The 19,023-nt window shown below is 39.6% G+C and overlaps 1 protein-coding gene across 1 annotated transcript in view; it reads right to left on the bottom strand.

The window, feature by feature from the left end:
- LOC130164873 (phospholipid-transporting ATPase ABCA1-like) overlaps positions 1–19,023 on the bottom strand; it is a 170,464-nt gene that overhangs the window by 124,632 nt on the left and 26,809 nt on the right. The window contains exons 10-14 of the mRNA XM_056369863.1: positions 15,652–15,791; positions 14,827–14,943; positions 10,895–11,092; positions 7,188–7,393; positions 6,297–6,473 (exon numbers count right to left, since the gene is read on the bottom strand). Of these exons, the coding sequence (XP_056225838.1) occupies positions 6,297–6,473; positions 7,188–7,393; positions 10,895–11,092; positions 14,827–14,943; positions 15,652–15,791 (838 nt within the window). The remainder of the gene's footprint in view (positions 1–6,296; positions 6,474–7,187; positions 7,394–10,894; positions 11,093–14,826; positions 14,944–15,651; positions 15,792–19,023) is intronic.

The following is a 19,023-nucleotide window of genomic DNA, read 5'->3' as shown; positions in this document are numbered from 1 at the left end:
CTTTCGATATTCCTGGCTGGTGACTTTGTAAATCATTTTATAAATATTAATAACTGGATTTTAAGAAATTAATCAAACAGTAAAACGTTAGTTGAGTAACACTTTTCATACAGGTTAGTGCAGTTCAAAGTGCTTGAAAGATGACTGATAAGCTAAAAAGAAGAGGACAAATGAAATAAGAAAGCTGACAATGAGATACGATAAAATAGATTAAAAAAGCTATAATAACTAGCAAAAAAAAAAGACATCAAGACATTATTAAATCAATAAATTTTTGGATTTATTTTAAAAATTAATTTTACAAATATGACTTCAAATCAATATGATAATTTCAAACTTTTACCTCGATTACAATTAATGAATGATTACTTTGGAACTTATTGGTCTCTCTCTTTTTGTTTTGAGGCATGCACTCTTCATATTCGTCAAAGGGGATTGTGTTCCAAGTGATTAAAAAAAGATTGTCGGTGTAACCTTTGGTCGCTATCCGTGTTGCATTCACCACTGTCTGGTAGTTGAGCCGTGACTGATAAAACCCCAATCAGGAGGAGAGGCAGTTGTCTGTGTCAGCGTGTCAAAAAGTCTCCGTTTCTGTCCGTCCACTACAAACGCAACCCCATGAATTCTCAAACTAAAACAGGGTCAGCAGAGTTTCCAAAAGTCTTGGTTTTAGGAGCTTGAAAACTCCAGAGCAGTGTGGACGCCAGGCGTTAACGTAGCAGAAGTAATGAGGCTTAGTGTCTGCGTTTTGTGTCATCTAGGTCACCCGCTTCACTTTGAGTGAATGCGGACAAATGTTAGTCGGACATGGCGGAGGCGCGACTCAAGGTAAAACAAGGTATTTTTTTAAAGCAACAGTTCATGAATGCACACATTGGGGAAAGTATTAACCGAACTAACTGACACGAGCAACACTGTTCTTTCAGCTGGTGCCATTTTATATTTCATATTATGGAAGGGGAATGCAACTTTTCTTTTGTAGTATGAAAAATGTTCTATTTCTTGGTTGTGTCTCATGTCTGAGTGGAATTTGTGAGGTCACGGTCTGCTGCACCATGTCATAGTCAACTCAAATCTACAGTCTCAGACTGATGAGTGAGGTTTACTTGAGAGCAGAAGTTTAATCCTTGAACACTTTACTATCAGTTACAACACTATGAACGTGACATGAAAGCATATTTTAATGGTCACTGCATATATATGTCCTAATGTAGATGTGATAGTATATGATTTAATACATGATGATAATGATTTACATTTTACTAAAAACACAGAGCCAATTCTTCAGTCAGGTATGAAAGAAATATCACCTTTTAGAAGTGGTTCAAAGAAATTGCTTTTACTTTTTGAGAGATAAAGTTTTTTGTGGTCAAGGCTAAAATTTAATTTAACAAAGTGCTGATTAGTTTGGACGAATGCTTTTAATAAAAGAGATTGAAGAAAGATATGGAGTCATGTTTTATTAAGTTCAGACTAGCAAAAAAAAAAAAAAAAAAAATCCTTGAGGTTTTTGAAAGAGCACACATTCTGTCAAGCTCCATAAACACATTGTGTTGAACATACAGCTCAAAAACTGATGCGAAATCTCTCAGTCTCCACAGGTTCAGTGTACGGCAATATGTGATCAAAGTGCAAATTCCAAATGCGAAAGAAAAAGCACAACTGTGCAAACTGATTTTATATTTCATTACAAGCACCCCAGCACCTTATGTGCTTGGATGGTAAGAATACTGCATTGCCTGCCATTCAGCCTCCATCTGATGCTACATAATGCCAGGTCTTGAAAAGTGTCAAACAGGACCAAAACGAATGAATGAAAAAAACTCATAAATGCACAGCTCTTATTGTGCACTCAGCTTTAATACTAATCAACATGTGGATTGGCTACATGCTGACACTTTGCATTCTGACCATTTGGCATGTTAACAATGACCACTTGCAAAACTGTGCTGTCTGTACTTTACATGTAATTGCTGCTCTTTTTCTCTTATGCAAGCAGGGAGATACCATTTTTAGAAACAAAGAATCACAGTGTATTTAAAGCCCTCCACTTAAAGCTACAAAGGGGGCTTTTTAGTGTGTGGGGAGGCATACAGGGAATATTTCTTAATGTTATTAATACAGCACGTCACTATAAACGTGAAACAAAACATCATACGTTGATTTTTGCTTGTTATGAGCTTCAGATGTCCCAATTATGCTCAACTATTTCACCCGCTCTCATTACTAACAGTGCACACATGAGGTTAATTAGCTACTGCAGATGGACAAAAGCATATCTCTCTCTCACATCCTTGACTTGGATATTCCTCATGTCCACTGCAGGCCTGTGTTATGTGTTGCTGAAAGCAGCCTTAGATCTCACATCAAGCCCATGTGAATGTGAAAGACCTATTGATGGGGGAGCACAGCCTCAGGATCCAAACAAGAGATGCCTCTGATTCAGGAGCGTGCGGTGGCACAGAGGCGGCTGATAAAGCACCAGTTTATGTGCTATCAGGCCCCGCAGGGGTCAAGCTTTATCCCATACCATCATATCAGGCCTGTGCACAATGTTGAATAGGAATAGGACAGTGGGAGCTAATACAGGTTGGTTATCTCCAGTTCAAAATGCCAACAGGGTCAGCTGTGGTTGAAGTGGCCCAGATTGCTGGTAGTTCATCAGGTGCAGTTACAGCCAAAAGCTGTGAGGAGGAAATGAGGAATGAGGAGAGGAAATTATTTCAAAGGCAGGTGTGATATTAGGAGTGTTGCTTTGTGTTGAGCCAGTGCAGGTCATTCTGTCTTGTTAGTTGAAGTTTATATCAGTGAAGCAGACATATTGTTTTTTTTCAGACTGAAAGGTACAGAAAAAAGATTTTTTAAAAAAAGGAAGTGATGATAAGGTTCTTCTAACAGAAACTGGAAACAGTTGGCAACAGTTTCCTGAGCTTCTGTCAAAATATTTTGTTAGGTAAATCGTTGCAATGCAAGATGTGCAAACCTAAATATACAATAAAAAGTGGAAATTACCCCCAGTTTACACAAAGAATAAACTAATAAACTATAATTTTGCTAGAACCTGTTTTATTTAGCATGTAACACTGCAACTCCGACCACATATTTTTTATGTGGCCCGCAGATTACTTTCTGGCAATTGATTTTATATACACACAGTATATATTATTAATCTCATATTACCAACGATGATAACTTTTTTATATTATTAACACCACATCTAAAAGTATCTATGTATTTATGTATCTAAGTATCTAAACATCCTTTTTTTAATGACATTTTAAAGTCAGATTAGACCTTTTTCTAAACTAAGAAACAGTTGCAGCAGACCAAAAACGCATTCATTTGAATGCACAATGTTCTTTCCTTCCTTTTGGCTGACAAAACACATCTCGAGATGGAAATAATTACCACAGAGGTTCTTCCCCATCATGCCTCTCTGTGTTTTAGCGCATCTTCCTTTTGTGTGATTTCACGTTCAATTATTTATGAATGAAATAGCAGTTTTCAAGTGTTAATAATTCATAGAAATGCCCAAATGGCTAGGCAGGCGAAAGAGTAAATGGTAGAGGGACTGAGGGTATTGTGGTGCTTTATGGTCTCCATTTATCTTCTGTAATTATTAATCCTTTGTTTTACGAAGATGAAACTGAGGCAACAGGGCTGGCATTAGCAAATAAGCTGTACCATGACTGTCTAATTTCAGATCATTATCACAACAATAAGAGGTAAATGACGATGCAAGGAAACTGGTCCTTTTTTTTTTTATTTCAAAGGCTTGCTCAATGTGGAGCATCCCATCCGTGAAACTGCTGTCCATTACTATCATATGGAGGAATCTGGTGCAAAGTTTTGGCTGTTTTTATATTGGAAAAAACAGGCATGTAAAGAAATGCCCAAAAAGGCATCAGCAGGAATGCCAGTCATCCTCTGTCCGCAGCACGTCTACCCGTTAATGTATAAAATAGATGATTTTGTGCCTCAGTAAATTTGAAATGCCAAAATCCAATCTCAGATGAGTATTTCCACTGGGTGCGGTATTTAGTTATCTTCCCTCCAATTAGTACCTCTGAACGTATCCCATTGTCTGGCATGTCAAAGACGCTGTACCCACTGAGGCAGTTAAAACAAATATAAAATATGTGTCTTAAACCTGGTTTACTAAAGCAGCTAGAAAATGAATTGCAAAGCAGTGAAACTACATACAATCTTGACGCCCCAATGTGAATATAAATCACAGGGAAGTAAGCACTTCATAGAGAAGCAATAGAAAACCCAAATGATGAAAACTAAATCAATAAAGCCATTACTTTGAATATGGTTTTCATAACACGATGTGCTCTTGTTTCTTATGTCTCTGAAGCAATGATCCAGTACAGAACAGAGTATTATTATTCAAAACTGGTATTTCAACAACAGCATTCTAGCAGATATTAGCAGCCTAAATATCTGTGAAGATTCTCGGTCATCCAAGGTCATGGTACCTCTAAGTGCTATAAGAAGGCAACAGGACTTGCTTGGAGTTCTTGGAAGACTTTCCACCTGTCATCTGACTGGCTTCCTCAGTTAGTCTCAGGTATTAACCTCTTGTGGGATCATCAAGACTTTGAGAGTCGTTCAGGTTACATGTGAGTCATTGACGAACACGGCAATCATGTGAGTTGTGGGGGCGAGGGAGTCATGGTGTAAATGGGTGTTAAGCCACCTGGGGAGGGATCTGAAGACTGTATTGTAGGTGGCTGATAAGAGGTTCCGTTGCCAACCTCCTCTGTTTGATGTAGATGACTTCTTTCACTCCTTTCACTTCTTCTCTAGCCAAAATGCAGACACTGTTGTTCTGAAACGAGCGTCCCTTGTCCTTTAGATGTAGGTGAGCAGCTGACCAGAGGAACTGGGTCTCCTGTGTTCTGCCGTGTGCTTGTGAAGCAGTTGTTTTGTTTCCGCAACGGGTAGATCTGTGCATTCATCGCTGCATTCAAGTGTAAACAACAAATTGCTCTGCTTATGGACGAATGTTTTGTCTTTAGGGTGGACAAGTGTCTTCCTCAGAGTATTTCTGGGCTTTGACGAAGGCCCATTTTTTAAATGCTTCCCTGATGTGTTTTTACTCCTTCTCTTTCCCCTCTGTCCTTGTGGGCAGGTTCTGAGCCCTATGTTGTAGGGTTCTGATAACCCCCGGCTTGTGCTCCAGTGGGTGGTGAGAATCAAAGAGTAAATATTGATCTGCGTGTGGGTTTTCTGCAACACAGATGGAGTGCAACCCAAATGCATCTTGGATATGAAGTTATAATTTTCATCTTTCTTTTTGCTTCGGTCTGTTTAAATATGATGATCCAAACGCCCCCTGAAGATTGCTTTAGTGTAAATTCTGTGCTATCCAAAGCACAGAATATTTTAAAATGACATCCCTAATCTCTGGAACTGTGTTTCCCACAGGGAGTGAATATTTTTCGTCTACTAAAAGGGCGCATTGTGTTGCTGGACTTAAATCTCCCAGGTAATTATCTTTTCTCTTGATGGCATCACTGGGCTTTTCCTTTATTAATGGAGATCATAATGCTTTGTGGATGGGAGTAATTTCCCAGACTCTGAGGAAATCTTGGCTTTGGAAGATTCATAGTGATACCACATCATTTGTGTCCCTAGATGAAAGATCTAACATGATAGAAGTGAGCAGTATCAGTGGATACGTACGCAACACAGATGGAGTGCTGGCATCAATCTTTACATGTGATGGAGCTATGAGACGTGCGATACAGTATACTCACTTCGTTAAGAGTAAAATGCCTTGGAAATACAAGGAAGGAAGGGACTCGTGGTGGTTGCTTAAATAATTAAGCACCCATCAACTATTCAGGAATTTCCTGTGGTTTGACTAAAATCAATAGTTTTGCCCAACTCTTTCCCTCCTGCCTTCATTCATTTCTTTCCCCTCGCTGACCCTCAATTCATGATTAAAATTATCTTCAAGGATGCTACATTTTTATTATTGACTTTCAACAGTGACATTATGAGAGGAGTTACCTATCGTAGTCCTTTCATCTGTGATCAGTGGGAGCATACGACACTAGCAGAAGATCAACACAGCTATTAAAGAAAGAGTAAATTAGACAAATAAGAAAGAATCTTGAAGTTTCCACAGGGAAATCTGAAGGGCCTAAGTGATAGATAAGACCATAATTCAACTATGTGGTGGCAGAGGGTGGCAACTACCCAGAATGAGTAGAATTTTATTGCTGTAATTCTACCTTCCTCTTCCTCTAATCACAAGGCTGACAGATAAAAGCTTTTGTACTCACACGTCATCCACGAAACAAGGGTATGGCATTTGCTGGACAAAAACACCGAGGGGTTGGGTCTTTGACGTTTGCACTCGTATAATGCCATGGTCCATCATATCCTGCAGGTAGGCGAAGCCTCCCCATATATAGCGCAGGTCGTTAAAGGATTTGTCTCGGGCCCCAGGAGACCATAACCTTATTAAAAGCAGACACACCATGATCTGTCTTAGCAAAGGGTGTGGAAACCACAACTAGAAAGAGTCAGAACTACTGACTACAGTCAGAAATACTGTCAGAGAATCATGGCTGTTTTTACGGGTGATATTTTTAGATAGTAAACTTTAAAAGACAAGGAAAGATCATATTCTCTGGCTAGCAGAAAGGACAACACAACCCAGCATTTTAGTATTTTAGCTTATTAGCTTTCTTGCTAAGAGTTTAACAAGAAGACCAAAACTACTCTCATGTCTGTGCATGAAATATGGAGCTAAAGCCTGCACGTCATTAGCTGACTTTAGCATCTGCTTGTCATTTTGTTACCTTTTGACAGAGTCAGGCTAGCTCTGTCCACCTCTTTCCTGTCATTATGCTGAAGTTAAATAAGAAGCTAGAGCCAGGAGACAGTAAGCTCAACTTAGCATAAAGACAGTAAATAGTATAAAGGTTGACTGATTTTTGTTTGTTTTTTTTTTACCTTTGGACAAAGCCAGGCAAGCTGTTTCCCCCTTTCCAGTCTTTATGCTAAGATGATTTAATCATCTCCTGACTATAGGCTAATAATTAGTTACAAATATGAGCATTTCCTTGGCATCTAACTCAAATACTTATATTTCTTGACATATTAAATTATTCCTTCAACAATGTTTTAATAGGTGTGATGATAGTGCCCTACTGAGCTGTTTCACATACCTGTCTTTCACTTTGTTTGTACGCTCAACTTCATCGATGTCCATGCGGATTTTGTACTCGACATAAGGAGTGGGTTGGCTGGCGTCGGGCTGGAGGTTTCCAAAGACAACACTGGCCCAGTACGTATCATTCTTCAGAAGCTCCAGTGCTTTGCTCACCAGATGGGCTTCAGTGGGGGCTGCCTCAAACTTATTCAGGTCTAAACACTGTGAAGAAATACAGAAGTGCCTTACTTTTTTCAATAACAATACATTAAATCATTCCCATTTTATATATAAATCTTTAGTATCTATAAAAGAGAAAATAAAAAAGAGGTAGGCAGGAACTCACTGGCAGAATGGCAGATGGATATTTGGCCAAAAGTATCACTCAGCTATTGACTAAACCACGCAGAGTGCAGTTCCAAATTATCTGGAGCTGCCAGGGGGTGGGAAATGTTTTGGGCTTCAGCAGAGACAAGCAAATGAGATACAGCCTCGCTAGCACTCCCTGTTCTGTAGCCTTGTCCCTCTGTTTCACGAGACGATAATGAGCAAGCCATCCTGGGAGGCAGTCACACCTGACAGCTGTCCTCACATCTCAGTGCTGCAATAGTTTTATCATTTCTCCCCCAGGATTCTCTAGTCTGTATTCTATATCAAGCTATGGTGGGAAACAAAATATCATAACAGCATTTGTTCAGTACATGCTAGTCAGGGTATCAGAGCAGTGGAATGGTTGCATGAGCCCAGAGTTTGGACAAGTGCCGAGCGAAACGTATGGAAGAAAATGCTCTACATAAACCAGATGACAGGAGTTACATGCTAACCATGACATCTGGTGACTAATTTAAATCATGATAGACATTTATTCTAAACTACTTGTAGGAAAACATGATTTTCTTACCGGTATATTTACAGTAATTAAAGATATTGCAGTTTACTGCATTTACAAAAGAGTGTTTGCAATCTATGTTGAAATGCTTTGTGTCCCATCTTGAACACCATTCTCTGTTTCTCCAAACCCTACAAGCAATGGTGTTCTTTAAAGAGATAGAGCATGTTTATGCATTTAGTTCTTTGTCTCTAACCACTGGATCGGTAGCTATGGCTAAGCTGTCTTGTATCAACAATCTGACTTCAGCTCTGGACTGAGAAACTCTTCTCACTGATATCTTGCCCAATCCCATCTTGGCCTAATTCAGAGGAACATCAATGGGCAACGTATGCAGTTGTGCAGCCAAGGTTGTGTCGTGCTTCCAGTGCTGGCGCCGCTGACGGCTGATAGTTAAGTGACAGCATTAACATGACTGGATCTCCATGACATTATTAACATATGATGCTGGTCAAAGGGTTGTGTGACTGCTAGGAATCAGTTGCATGGAGGACATCACACACTACAAATCAATTTAATCCTCTCGTGTAGGAGAGACTTCAGGAGTCAGAGTGTATCATACAGCACAGTAGGGTTGTCCTTATATTAATGTTTAAAGAAACAATACTGTAATGCAGTGCAACATCCTCAGTAAGCACCAGACTAGTGTCATCTGAAGCTGCTAATGAAGTTTTATTCCCAGGGGTATGAAGATGATGTAATGGCATTGTTTGCTGCTGTTGTTACTGCCATGATCCCTTCATAATGACCTGTTATGCTGTTTACATGACTCTTGGTATTCTTATTCATATTTTAGAAATCCCACCATTAGTCCCATGATCCTGTTAAACTGTGGGGCAGTTCACAAGTGACACAGGAGTTTGTGGCTCTAATTTGGGCTTGTGCTATTAAAGAAATGCAGCCTGATTCTTTAGTGTTCATGCTGGCACGTCAACTTATAAAATGACGATAGAATTCTGGGCAACTCGAGTTTATGTATGTGTATGTATTCAAGGGTACAATTTAGTACTTAGTGAGTACATATTATTAGGAAGTGTATGTCTTCTGTGTTCTTTATCTGCACATTTGACTTGTGTTAGCTTGTTTTACTCCATATATGCTTTAGTAATCCTTGCTCTAAAGAGGGATTGTCGTTGGTTATTCACCATACAGACAGCACATGCAAAACCAGTCACCAAAAATAATATAATCAGTCTAAATGATATTTTTAATCAGATGTTAGTCTTAAACTTTGTTATGAAAAAAGCATTTTTTTCTAATTTTCATTTTAGTGTATCATAAGTTCCATTACTATATAATACCCAATGGATATTATGTACTTACAATTTGTTGACAGTGCTGACAGTTTATACTCTTCAGCCCTAGATAGCAAGAAGCTCTCTATTTCCCCTACACATGTATATACCCAGAGAAGAGGACCCCACAGTAAAGGATGTCTAATAACTGTCGCTATCCTGGTATCAATTTTGAGCAATGCAATTCGCATTAGGGCAGAAAATAGAATGTATTATGTTGGAATTTCAATGGCCGTGTATGGCTAATCCCAAGGGCCAAACCTGCCATCTTACCTGCCAGAGGAGCTTCGTGGCAGGGGGTGTGTGGGGGCTTTGTACATGGCTTCTGCTGCAAACTGTGCCACAGATCAATATATCAATGTCAACCGTGTGTGTGTGTGTGTGTGTGTGCAGGTGTGTATGTGTGTGTGTGTGTGTGTGTGTGTGTGTGTGTGTGTGTGTGTGTAGGTGTGTATATGTATATGTGTGTGTGTGTGTGTGTTCCTACGTAGAGACACCGCTCTGTTTGATGCCATTACAGATTTACTATAAGCCCATAACAATGGTTTTCATGATTATTGTGGAAACAATGAAGTGACAGATATTCCTGTGAATCTGACAGTTTGCTAAGTCAAAAATATTAAAGATTAATGAATAAAAGACCGGAATCTTTTCTGCTTGTTCTCTAAAAAACACAATACCCGATAGAGTGAACAAGACAAAAAAAGCCGCATGTCATCTGGAAAAGGCTTGATTTCTGTTTGAACAGCAGCAGAGCACAGACACAGCCACAAAAGAGCTAGGAAACAAAAAAGCACAGTGCTAGACATGGACACATTGTGTCTTAGATGCAAAGCACCCTGCTTACACTCTGTAGCACCCCTGGTGTTCTGCCAGAGTTGTGTGACAGTCATGAACAGAAAGATACAGGGGTAAATTAAAGTGCTGCAATTATGTCAGAGACGCAGGACTCTTGCCAGATCACTGTCTGAAGTCCGTAAGTAAAAGTATGACTGGGAATTGAATAGCTGATACTGCTTGTTTACATATCCTGCCTGGGAAATTGCCATTGATGCAGTAAAATAAATTGCCATCAATATTTAATGTGTAAGATGCTGCTCAGCTTGGTTTAAGTTAGCTAAACTGTATCATGTTTTTTTTTAGCAAACCAACAACCCAGAAAAGAAAGCTGATACAACAGGAATTCACAACAGCTTCACATAGTTTTGTTCGAGCACTCATAAATCCCCAACTCCTGCGTTATGAAACCATATGGGTAATATTAGGTGAATCAGATAAATGACATAGAATGGAGTGGATAAAAGAGAACAGTGGTGGAAGGGCAGAAAAAATATGTGTTGTCAATTTTCCTCACCAGTGAGAATTACGTTTTAAAAAACCTTAAATGTCATAGAACAGCTTTTTCTTTTTCTTTTTTTTTGAATCAAATGTCTCACTTTACCAGAAAAACTTATACAGCCCTCTGCGCATGAGCGAGCTGGAAGCCAGGTTCATGAGGTGCTTTGCACTTAATGAAAGACAGAGAAAATAATTACATACACCAAGGAAGTTGGAGAGAAGCTTCAGGATCTGTGTAGTGGTGTTGTAAACATCCCGCCAGTCGTAGGGCGGCATGCCGGGTGGACGGTCCTCAGGAGGCCCATTGTAGAGGAAGTTGGCCAGCTGCTCGGCCGTCCATCCTGTGCCGTTGAGACGCTGGTTGAGGGCAGCAGCAAACACTGGGTTCGCCAGCAAAGCCTAATTTTGAGGGGAAGATGGTTTTAATTACAGTTACAATGGTTACCAGTGAGAGGTCTGGATTGAATGTGGCATGAATGCAATGGAATCTGAATGAGAAGCAAATGGGTTTTAAAAGAACAATGTATTATTTCAGAAGAAGAAGCATGAGGGGTCAGCTTTGTTCTATGGTGCCGCTGACATTCATTTTTCTGCAGAATTAATTAGGAGCATTAAGATAGATGGCACTGTTGTACTTCAGGCTCTGGGATGCACATCAGCTATTCTCACAGCGAAGTAGTGCTCATGTACTTAGTACACGTAGCATGTATGTGCGTGCACACATGCGCACGCACTCACACACACTCACACACACACACAGCATAATATGCAAATGAGCATGGTGCAGACACTTGTACATGAGAGTTAAAATGAATGCAAATTAAAACTGCCTGTGAACAAATACACATACATAAGAACACACAAATAATATACACACCCACACACACATGAACACACAAAAGAGTCACAGGAAAATACAGACTCCATCCTCTCAATTCCATTCACTAACATGATAAGAAACATGTATGTGATGCCTCTTCCTGTCATCTCAGGCTGTGGATCAAGCTGCAACTGACCTGCTCATGCGACGGATATTAAAGGTGATATGCCGATCTGGGAGCAAATATAACCCTACGTATGTGCCATACGTGAATATGTATTTTTGTTGTGAGAAATAAAACAATAGCTCTTGCGTAAGAAGGTAATTTTACACCCACCTGTTGGTTTAAATGCATTGTCCTCTGTTTAGTAGCCACAACCCCTCATTTCCACCCAGTATTTGCATATTTCCTACTGCTGTGAATTGAACACCCATGACACTGTTCCTGTAATGAGGGTGTTACGACATAAACTTATATTAAACAAAAGAGTGATAATTTACCTGTCATGTCGACACAGGAATACTGAATGAGAATTTAAACCCACGGAGATAATAAGCTATTTAAATCAACCATTCAATACGATTTGTAATTTTAGCGCAGCGCCATTTCCCAACCTAATCTTGATATTGTAGTGGTGTCTAATTGGTCTGAATTCCAGTTCAGTGTGCTTGTATGTGCATGTTTCACATTTTAGAGTGGACTATGTGGACGCTGACTTTTTGGAGAGAAAGGGCACCGTGCGTCAATCAAGATTTGGGCCTCTAAAGTGTGAAATTCTGAGTTGAGATTCAGATATATTCTGGCCAGTGCGCTCAGTGGCATTTCAGTGTCAACACTTCTGATGATATTCTGCTTAACCTTAGGACAAAGTGTCAAATTAAGTAATCTCTATGCTGCATGCGACCTTTTAAAAAATCAGTACAGCCATCTTAGTGGGTGCTACATTAAGGATATGACCCATCAAAAAATGTGTGTATTTTAAATCTGTAAGTCATTTTTGAAATTGTAGAAGCAGAGTCATGCTGGCAAACTGACCGTGACTGCTCAGTCTCTGTAGTCTTCACCCAGCTACGAGTGCATTTGCCTTAATGATCAGTGGCATTTGGCCCAGAGAGTTGCAGAAATGCCATTTAACCTTGTTGGTCATGTGTCAAATGAAACTGTTTGTCATGAGGGTTTTCAAGTGAAGAAATTAAATGTATTTTCTGGCTTTTATAAACAGAGGAAATCAGTTCCCAGTGGCAAATTGCCTGTGAGCGCTCACTCTGATCTATGTAATGTTTTTACATAGGTGACATGATAGTGCACCAGTCTTGACATTTGCTGAACTGTAAATTCAATGTTCATGACATAAATGTTGTTTTATACAAGGAGAGCAGTTCCTCTTTATGTTTTAGGATTCAATTAAAGTCTTAAGTTTAGGATAATGTCCTTTAGGGATCAATTTGTAGAATTCAGACCCCATTTTCGATGCTATTAATGGTCTGCAATTTTCTGCAATAGCCATTTGATGTATTTACATTTAGCAATTACCTCTCTATATAGTAGTTTTTATCATCGTCTTTTAATAGGGAGTCCACAGTTCTTGCAGTGGATTAAAGTGCCTTCCCAGGTGCAATGGAAATGCAGCATGCATTTATTCCAATGTAATTTTATCTTATTAATGACATCCCGACTGTTATTAATAACAGACGGTTTGCTCTCTTTACATCGTGTCAGAGCTGTATTAAGTTACTGCCAATGCAAATGAAACATCCTGCTGCTCCTGCTGTTTCACATTAAAAGTGTTTGTCTGGTGAAACAAAGTGTCTTTTGTTGTGAACAAATCACAGGAAAAGGAATGTATTAGTTATCAATGCTAGCATTAAGTGTAACTATTCATCAGCAATGTGCCTACATAACAGTCAATTTTTTAGAATTTTTGTACAGCAGTTTTAAATATTGTGACGATCAATGGAAGAAGGAGTCGTCTTGGTGCACTGTGAGATGGAGGGTTACACTGGAATACCACATCCAACTCAGAAATTAAACCAACTTTACTGTGCCCTGCTATTAAAACAATGCAAGTTTGTTTGGCTGCACTGTAAACAAATACACCACTTGCTCCTCTGTATTTCTAACAAAGTAGCTGCTCCAGAATTGTGGGACCTGTAGTGTGACCCACGCTTGCTGTTAAAACTAAAATCTTAAGGATTACAACTTCAATGTGTAAACACTAAGTAAAGACATCGGTAGCTTAGTCAATGTCAAACTTATTTTTCGACCAATTTCATCTCTAAGCCCTTTCAGGAGAATATGCTACAGTACAGTATGTCCTTCTATTCAGCTCTGTACCCTAAATCTTCTATCTTCTATCAAATGTAGTTGTGGTGGTGATGGTAATTGGTCCATCAACATAAAACGGGTCTGCGACCTTGAAGGACCTCTGAAGATGACAAACCTCTGAAGCCACCATACATAGCGAGAGGTGGAGAGAGAAAGAGCTGGGCTGGGAGAAAATGAAGACAAAGGAGGATTGCCGGCCCATTTGTGTAAAGGTTAGGGCTAGGGTAATGAATACCCTGGCTATATGGAGCTCCCAATGTCTGCTTCCCTCCAGCTGCCTATAAGCTCATTTGGAGTGACACTGGAGTAATGTCAGTGTCAAGGAAATACGGCAAGAGGCAAAGAGAGAGAGAAGAGGAGCAGGAGGGAGAGAGAAAAGTGGTGGCAAAGAGTCCATGTCCTCTACTTCTATAGATAATCCTTTCTGCCAGGATGAAAATTATCCTGCACTTATACATAATTACTTTCCTCCCTCGGTTTCCACATCTAACAGAGAGGTGCAACAAATTGATATACACTACATGTATATTCTCACCTGTGTATATACAAGGCTCATCATTTTCGTTTTTACAGATTGAAAATGGATTTTTGAAAGAAGCGTAGTGTAGAGAACAATACTGTAGCATGTAGAGAAAAAGGTGCAATTGAGCTACTGATCATGTGCCAGTCATTATATGTGAAAGAAATGAAAATAATCCCTTTTTTTTTTTCTTCAATAAAAACTAAAAATGGTGAGTTTCGGCGTCACCATGAAGGTTGCCAGGCAACTAGAAAAGACTCCAAGAGGTCACTGTCACACCCAGTTTTGATGCATAGCTAATGGTCCCTGCCTGTATCAAATAAGAGTTTGCATGTATGTTACATATTTACAATTTGAATAAGTGTAACCTTTCAAAGATTTTTGAATTTTTTTTTTTTTTTTTAAATGTGAAGTTTTCTCTGAAACCAGTCACAGTAAAACTCTAAGGTGTTAGTGCAGAGTCTTACCCGTATTGCATTCACTTGAGGACTATTTTGGAGGAAATCCCAGACACGTGGCCCAAGTTCATCCCACAAATCAGCGAGCTCCTTTAACATAGCCAAGGCATTGAATGTGCTATTTGCCTAAAACAAAAAGAAAAACTATACTTAACAACATATTCATCTCACCTCTCCCTGACTGAGAGCATACCCACTGAGCCTCTTCCATTTGCTCTGAGCCAATCCCGACATAAAAGTACTCCACATCTGCACATTTCAGCTAATCCCCGGAGGAAGTCATCACATTGTAACACTGCCACCACCCATGGAGTCGAATGTAAATGGGGTTATTTACCCCTGAACATTGACTTGTAAACAATCTGACTATGTCTGTTGCGAAGAGAGCCTCCTGCGCCAACGTCGGGCCGCTTGCTGTGAAGTCTGCAGATTTTGCTCATGCTCATAATGTATTCTAAATGCAAAATCCTCACCGCCTGCCTGTTGTTTGTTTTGCTTATGCTGTTATCACATTGATGCTAGTATCTTGGAAAAATATCATGTCATGATAACACATTACATCCTTTGCATTCCATGAACAGGCCTCCTGACTAACTACTGGACTGTATGTATTATTTAACGTTGTGTGTGTTTTTCATGCCCTAACTGGAGGCTTCTTCAAACTGATAATGTAATTGATCTGATCCTGTGCATACATGATATACAGACACATAGTATCTTAAACAAAAAAATGTCTGTTACAATAAAATTTCTGACATGAGCAACATATTCAGCTACTTTTGAAGTGCATGAAAAGCCAGTGTAATTTCACCACATTTTTCTCTCTAAACTTACTTCCTTCACAATGAGGCGAGCAGCAGGTATATCAGGTGTGTAGAGGACTTTGCCAAGCACTAACGGCTTGAAGGTGCTCCAAATGTTGCGCAGACCAGGTGTGCCCTCCAGGGTGTCGACTAAGGTCTGACAAAACGTATCTATAGACGAAAATAAGGGATAATAAGGGTTATAAGACAGGGAAATTGAAGGAAAAACCAGAAAAATAACTCTGAAAATTTCTGAATCCTGTGTGCACACTGCACATATGGGAGAGGGGGGAAAGAGGAGAAACAAGCTCTTTGAGCTGTGCGGAATCACAGAATTTGCAGCAACCAAGAAGCAAACATGATAAATATTGCACATGAGTTTGATATTTATATGTCACTATCATAACAACCCTTTCAATACTTTTTCTCAACCCTGAGTGAGCAAATATGAACCATTAAGCAAACATTTTGACCTTTTAATATCATATTTATTAACAAAGCAGACATTTTTTAATAAATTAGAGACCTTTAGACAGACATATCATATTACCAATGCATCATAAATATCATGAACATTTTCAGAAACCAACGTTTGTATGATTGGCAAAACGATTGAGAAAAGCAAATTGTGTTAAATAAGTGTTAAATCAAATATTCCCATTAACTGTCAATATAACATGTGCAATGATACACAAAAACGGGCAGTTACACAACATCTTGATTTTTTTCCTACTTAAAACATTACTCATAAGAAATTCTGTTAATGATTAATGCTTGTTCTGGTTTTACAGCTGCACCCTTTGTTACATTTTCTTTTACTTCTGTAAGTTATTTTTATCCTCTGTGTGTTCTGTGTTTTTCTTGTTTGCTTTTTTGCCTAAATGTTCTTATTTCCCCCCATAAAGCCCTTTTGAACTTTCATGAAAAAGGAGCTCCAGAAATGAAGTTTACTGTTGGATGTGACTCCCTAATAAGGTAGAGATGTGGTTTTGTGGCTAGCAAATCATTTGACGCCAGAAATGTTTTGTGATACGTTTTAGGTTGCACCCTAGCCCTTATATTAGGAAAGAAATACCAAGTACTTTAAATGCACCTAAAATAAATCATCTTTGTCCATTAAATTATTTGTCCTGCAGTCTGACATTGATAAGAAAGCTTACTATCTGATTCGCCATTGCTGCTGCTGCAACCAGGGAATGTGCCACCTGAATTTATCGAATGAAAAGCTTTCATGAAAGTGGATGTCGGGTCACTTTATTTCAGAACAGTGACCAGGGAGTTGCAAAGTGGATGTATTTACTAAAAGTTGGGGTTATTTAAAAATAAACACACACACACACACACACACACACACACACACACACACACACACACACACACACACACACACACAGGCAGAGGAAAACACAGAGACAAGAGCTCAGACCTGAGTAATAAGGAAAAGCTTCTACGGAGCAGAGGAGAAAAGTCAATATGCTCAGCAACAGAACAATCACTACTACTTTAACTTATCTGCCAGCGTGAATATTGCCAGGTTGGTAGAGAGCTGAATAGGTTACATGAGGACCCGCACTGAAAGTAATGGAACCTGGAGTAGGTAGAAAGCGTGTGCTGGGAGGGTGCCTGCATTGCTCTGATTGAAAATATGTGATTCCTGTAGCGTAGCACTTCATCAAACAATTGATCAACTCGCTGTGTCGTCGGCCAGTCAATTAAAGCCGTCTGTCTTTCAGACCTGATGCTAACTGTCCTTTTTGTCCAGACACCTGTCATTACATCAGTGCCTTTTCATGTCCTTTTTTTTTTTTTTTTTTTCCATTTTTCCCCTGTCAGCACCGCATCAAGACTTCAATTTTCCTCTCCCACTCATCTCATCAGGACAACCATTTTCTCCATCGGGGAGATTTTAGCAGACATTTTCAGTGCAATTAAATGTTAGCCTTTCTGCCTGCTGGCCATCTTTCCCAGGTGCTCCAGGGAGGTCTGTGTGCAGAGAGCTAATGAGCTAATGGCCACCACCTAGTATGAGTCTGGCCAGCTGTTCCCTCCACAGACTGCACAGATGCAACTTCCTGCAATCATAACACTTGAAAGACAGGAAATGTGTGTGTCACACAGTTCAGTAGCTGTCAGCTCAGTAGACTGTTAGCTGTCTTTTGGAAGAAAAAAAAAAAAAAAAAAAAAAAAAAAAAAAGAGACTCCAAATTGTAAAAACTGAACATGAAAGAGAAGATTAGACCAGTCACCATAAAGCAGTGGTTCCCAATCTAGAGGTCTGGACCCACGATGGGGTGCCAAGATAAACTCGAGCGATTACAAAATGATTAAAGATCTACACTGGAAAAATATTTCTGTTACACAAACTAATGTTTTTTCACAGCTTTTTAGTTTTTCCTTCTTTTTTCCTGTTTAATACCAGATGCTTTCAAGCCTCTTAAAATAATTCTCTTAAAACCGTATGAAAAGAAAATAAAAGTTTTGACTTGTAACACACATCCACTTAGAAGTTTTTGTATCTCTGTGCATCCTTGCGCATCCATCCTTGACAAACATTGCAGCATTTAAACTAGTCAAATAAATCTGTTTTGAAAATATTTTGTATTGAGGGAAATGCATTCAACAAGTATGTTAGACTTCAAGGATACACACTCCACCTGCTTGTTTACAAGCAAACTCCAGAGGGTACCTTTAAATTGGGGTCGCGGACAATGCTTCAATGTAAGGGGTCACAAGGTAGACATCTAGTGTGTGCAGGCAAACGCACTGTGTTTGAACTCTCTAAGCACTTCATTAGGAGCACCTGTACAACTGCTTCCTAATACAATTATCCAGTCAGCCAATCATGTAACAACAGTGCAATGCATGAAAACCTGCAGGTACAGGTCAGGACCTTCAGCTTATGTTCAAATCAATCAGAATGGGGAAAAATGATCTCAGTGACTTTCACTGTGGCGTGTTTGTTGGTGCCTGACAGGCATGGTTTGAGTGTTTCTGAAACTGCTGATCTCCTGAGATTTAACAGTCTGTAGAGTTTACTATGAATGTGGAAGAAACAAAGAACATCCAGCGGTGACAGCTGATGAGAGAGGTCAGAGGAAAATTGGCCAGACTATAGTTGGAACTGACAGAGAGGCTACAGTAACTCAGATAACCACTCTTTACAATTGCGGCGAGCAGAAACGCTTCTGAGAATCGACATGTTGAACCTTGAGGCAGATGGGCTACAGCAGCAGAGGAGCCTGACGTGTTCCTTTAGCTGTCAGCCAAGAACAGAAACTGAAGTGGGCACGGGCTCAACAAAACTAAACACTGTCTGGTCTGATGAATCTTCACCTCAACCCCTGTGTCACCACCCCATCAAGCAGAACGTCGCGGGCACTCTTTGTCCTATGACATAGCCATA

The sequence above is a fragment of the Seriola aureovittata genome, chromosome 23, assembly GCF_021018895.1.
Source record: "Seriola aureovittata isolate HTS-2021-v1 ecotype China chromosome 23, ASM2101889v1, whole genome shotgun sequence".
In the NCBI taxonomy this organism is placed as follows: Eukaryota; Metazoa; Chordata; class Actinopteri; order Carangiformes; family Carangidae; genus Seriola; species Seriola aureovittata.
The sequence above is the reverse complement of the archived record's forward strand: the minus strand, read 5'-3'. Positions and strand labels throughout refer to the sequence as shown.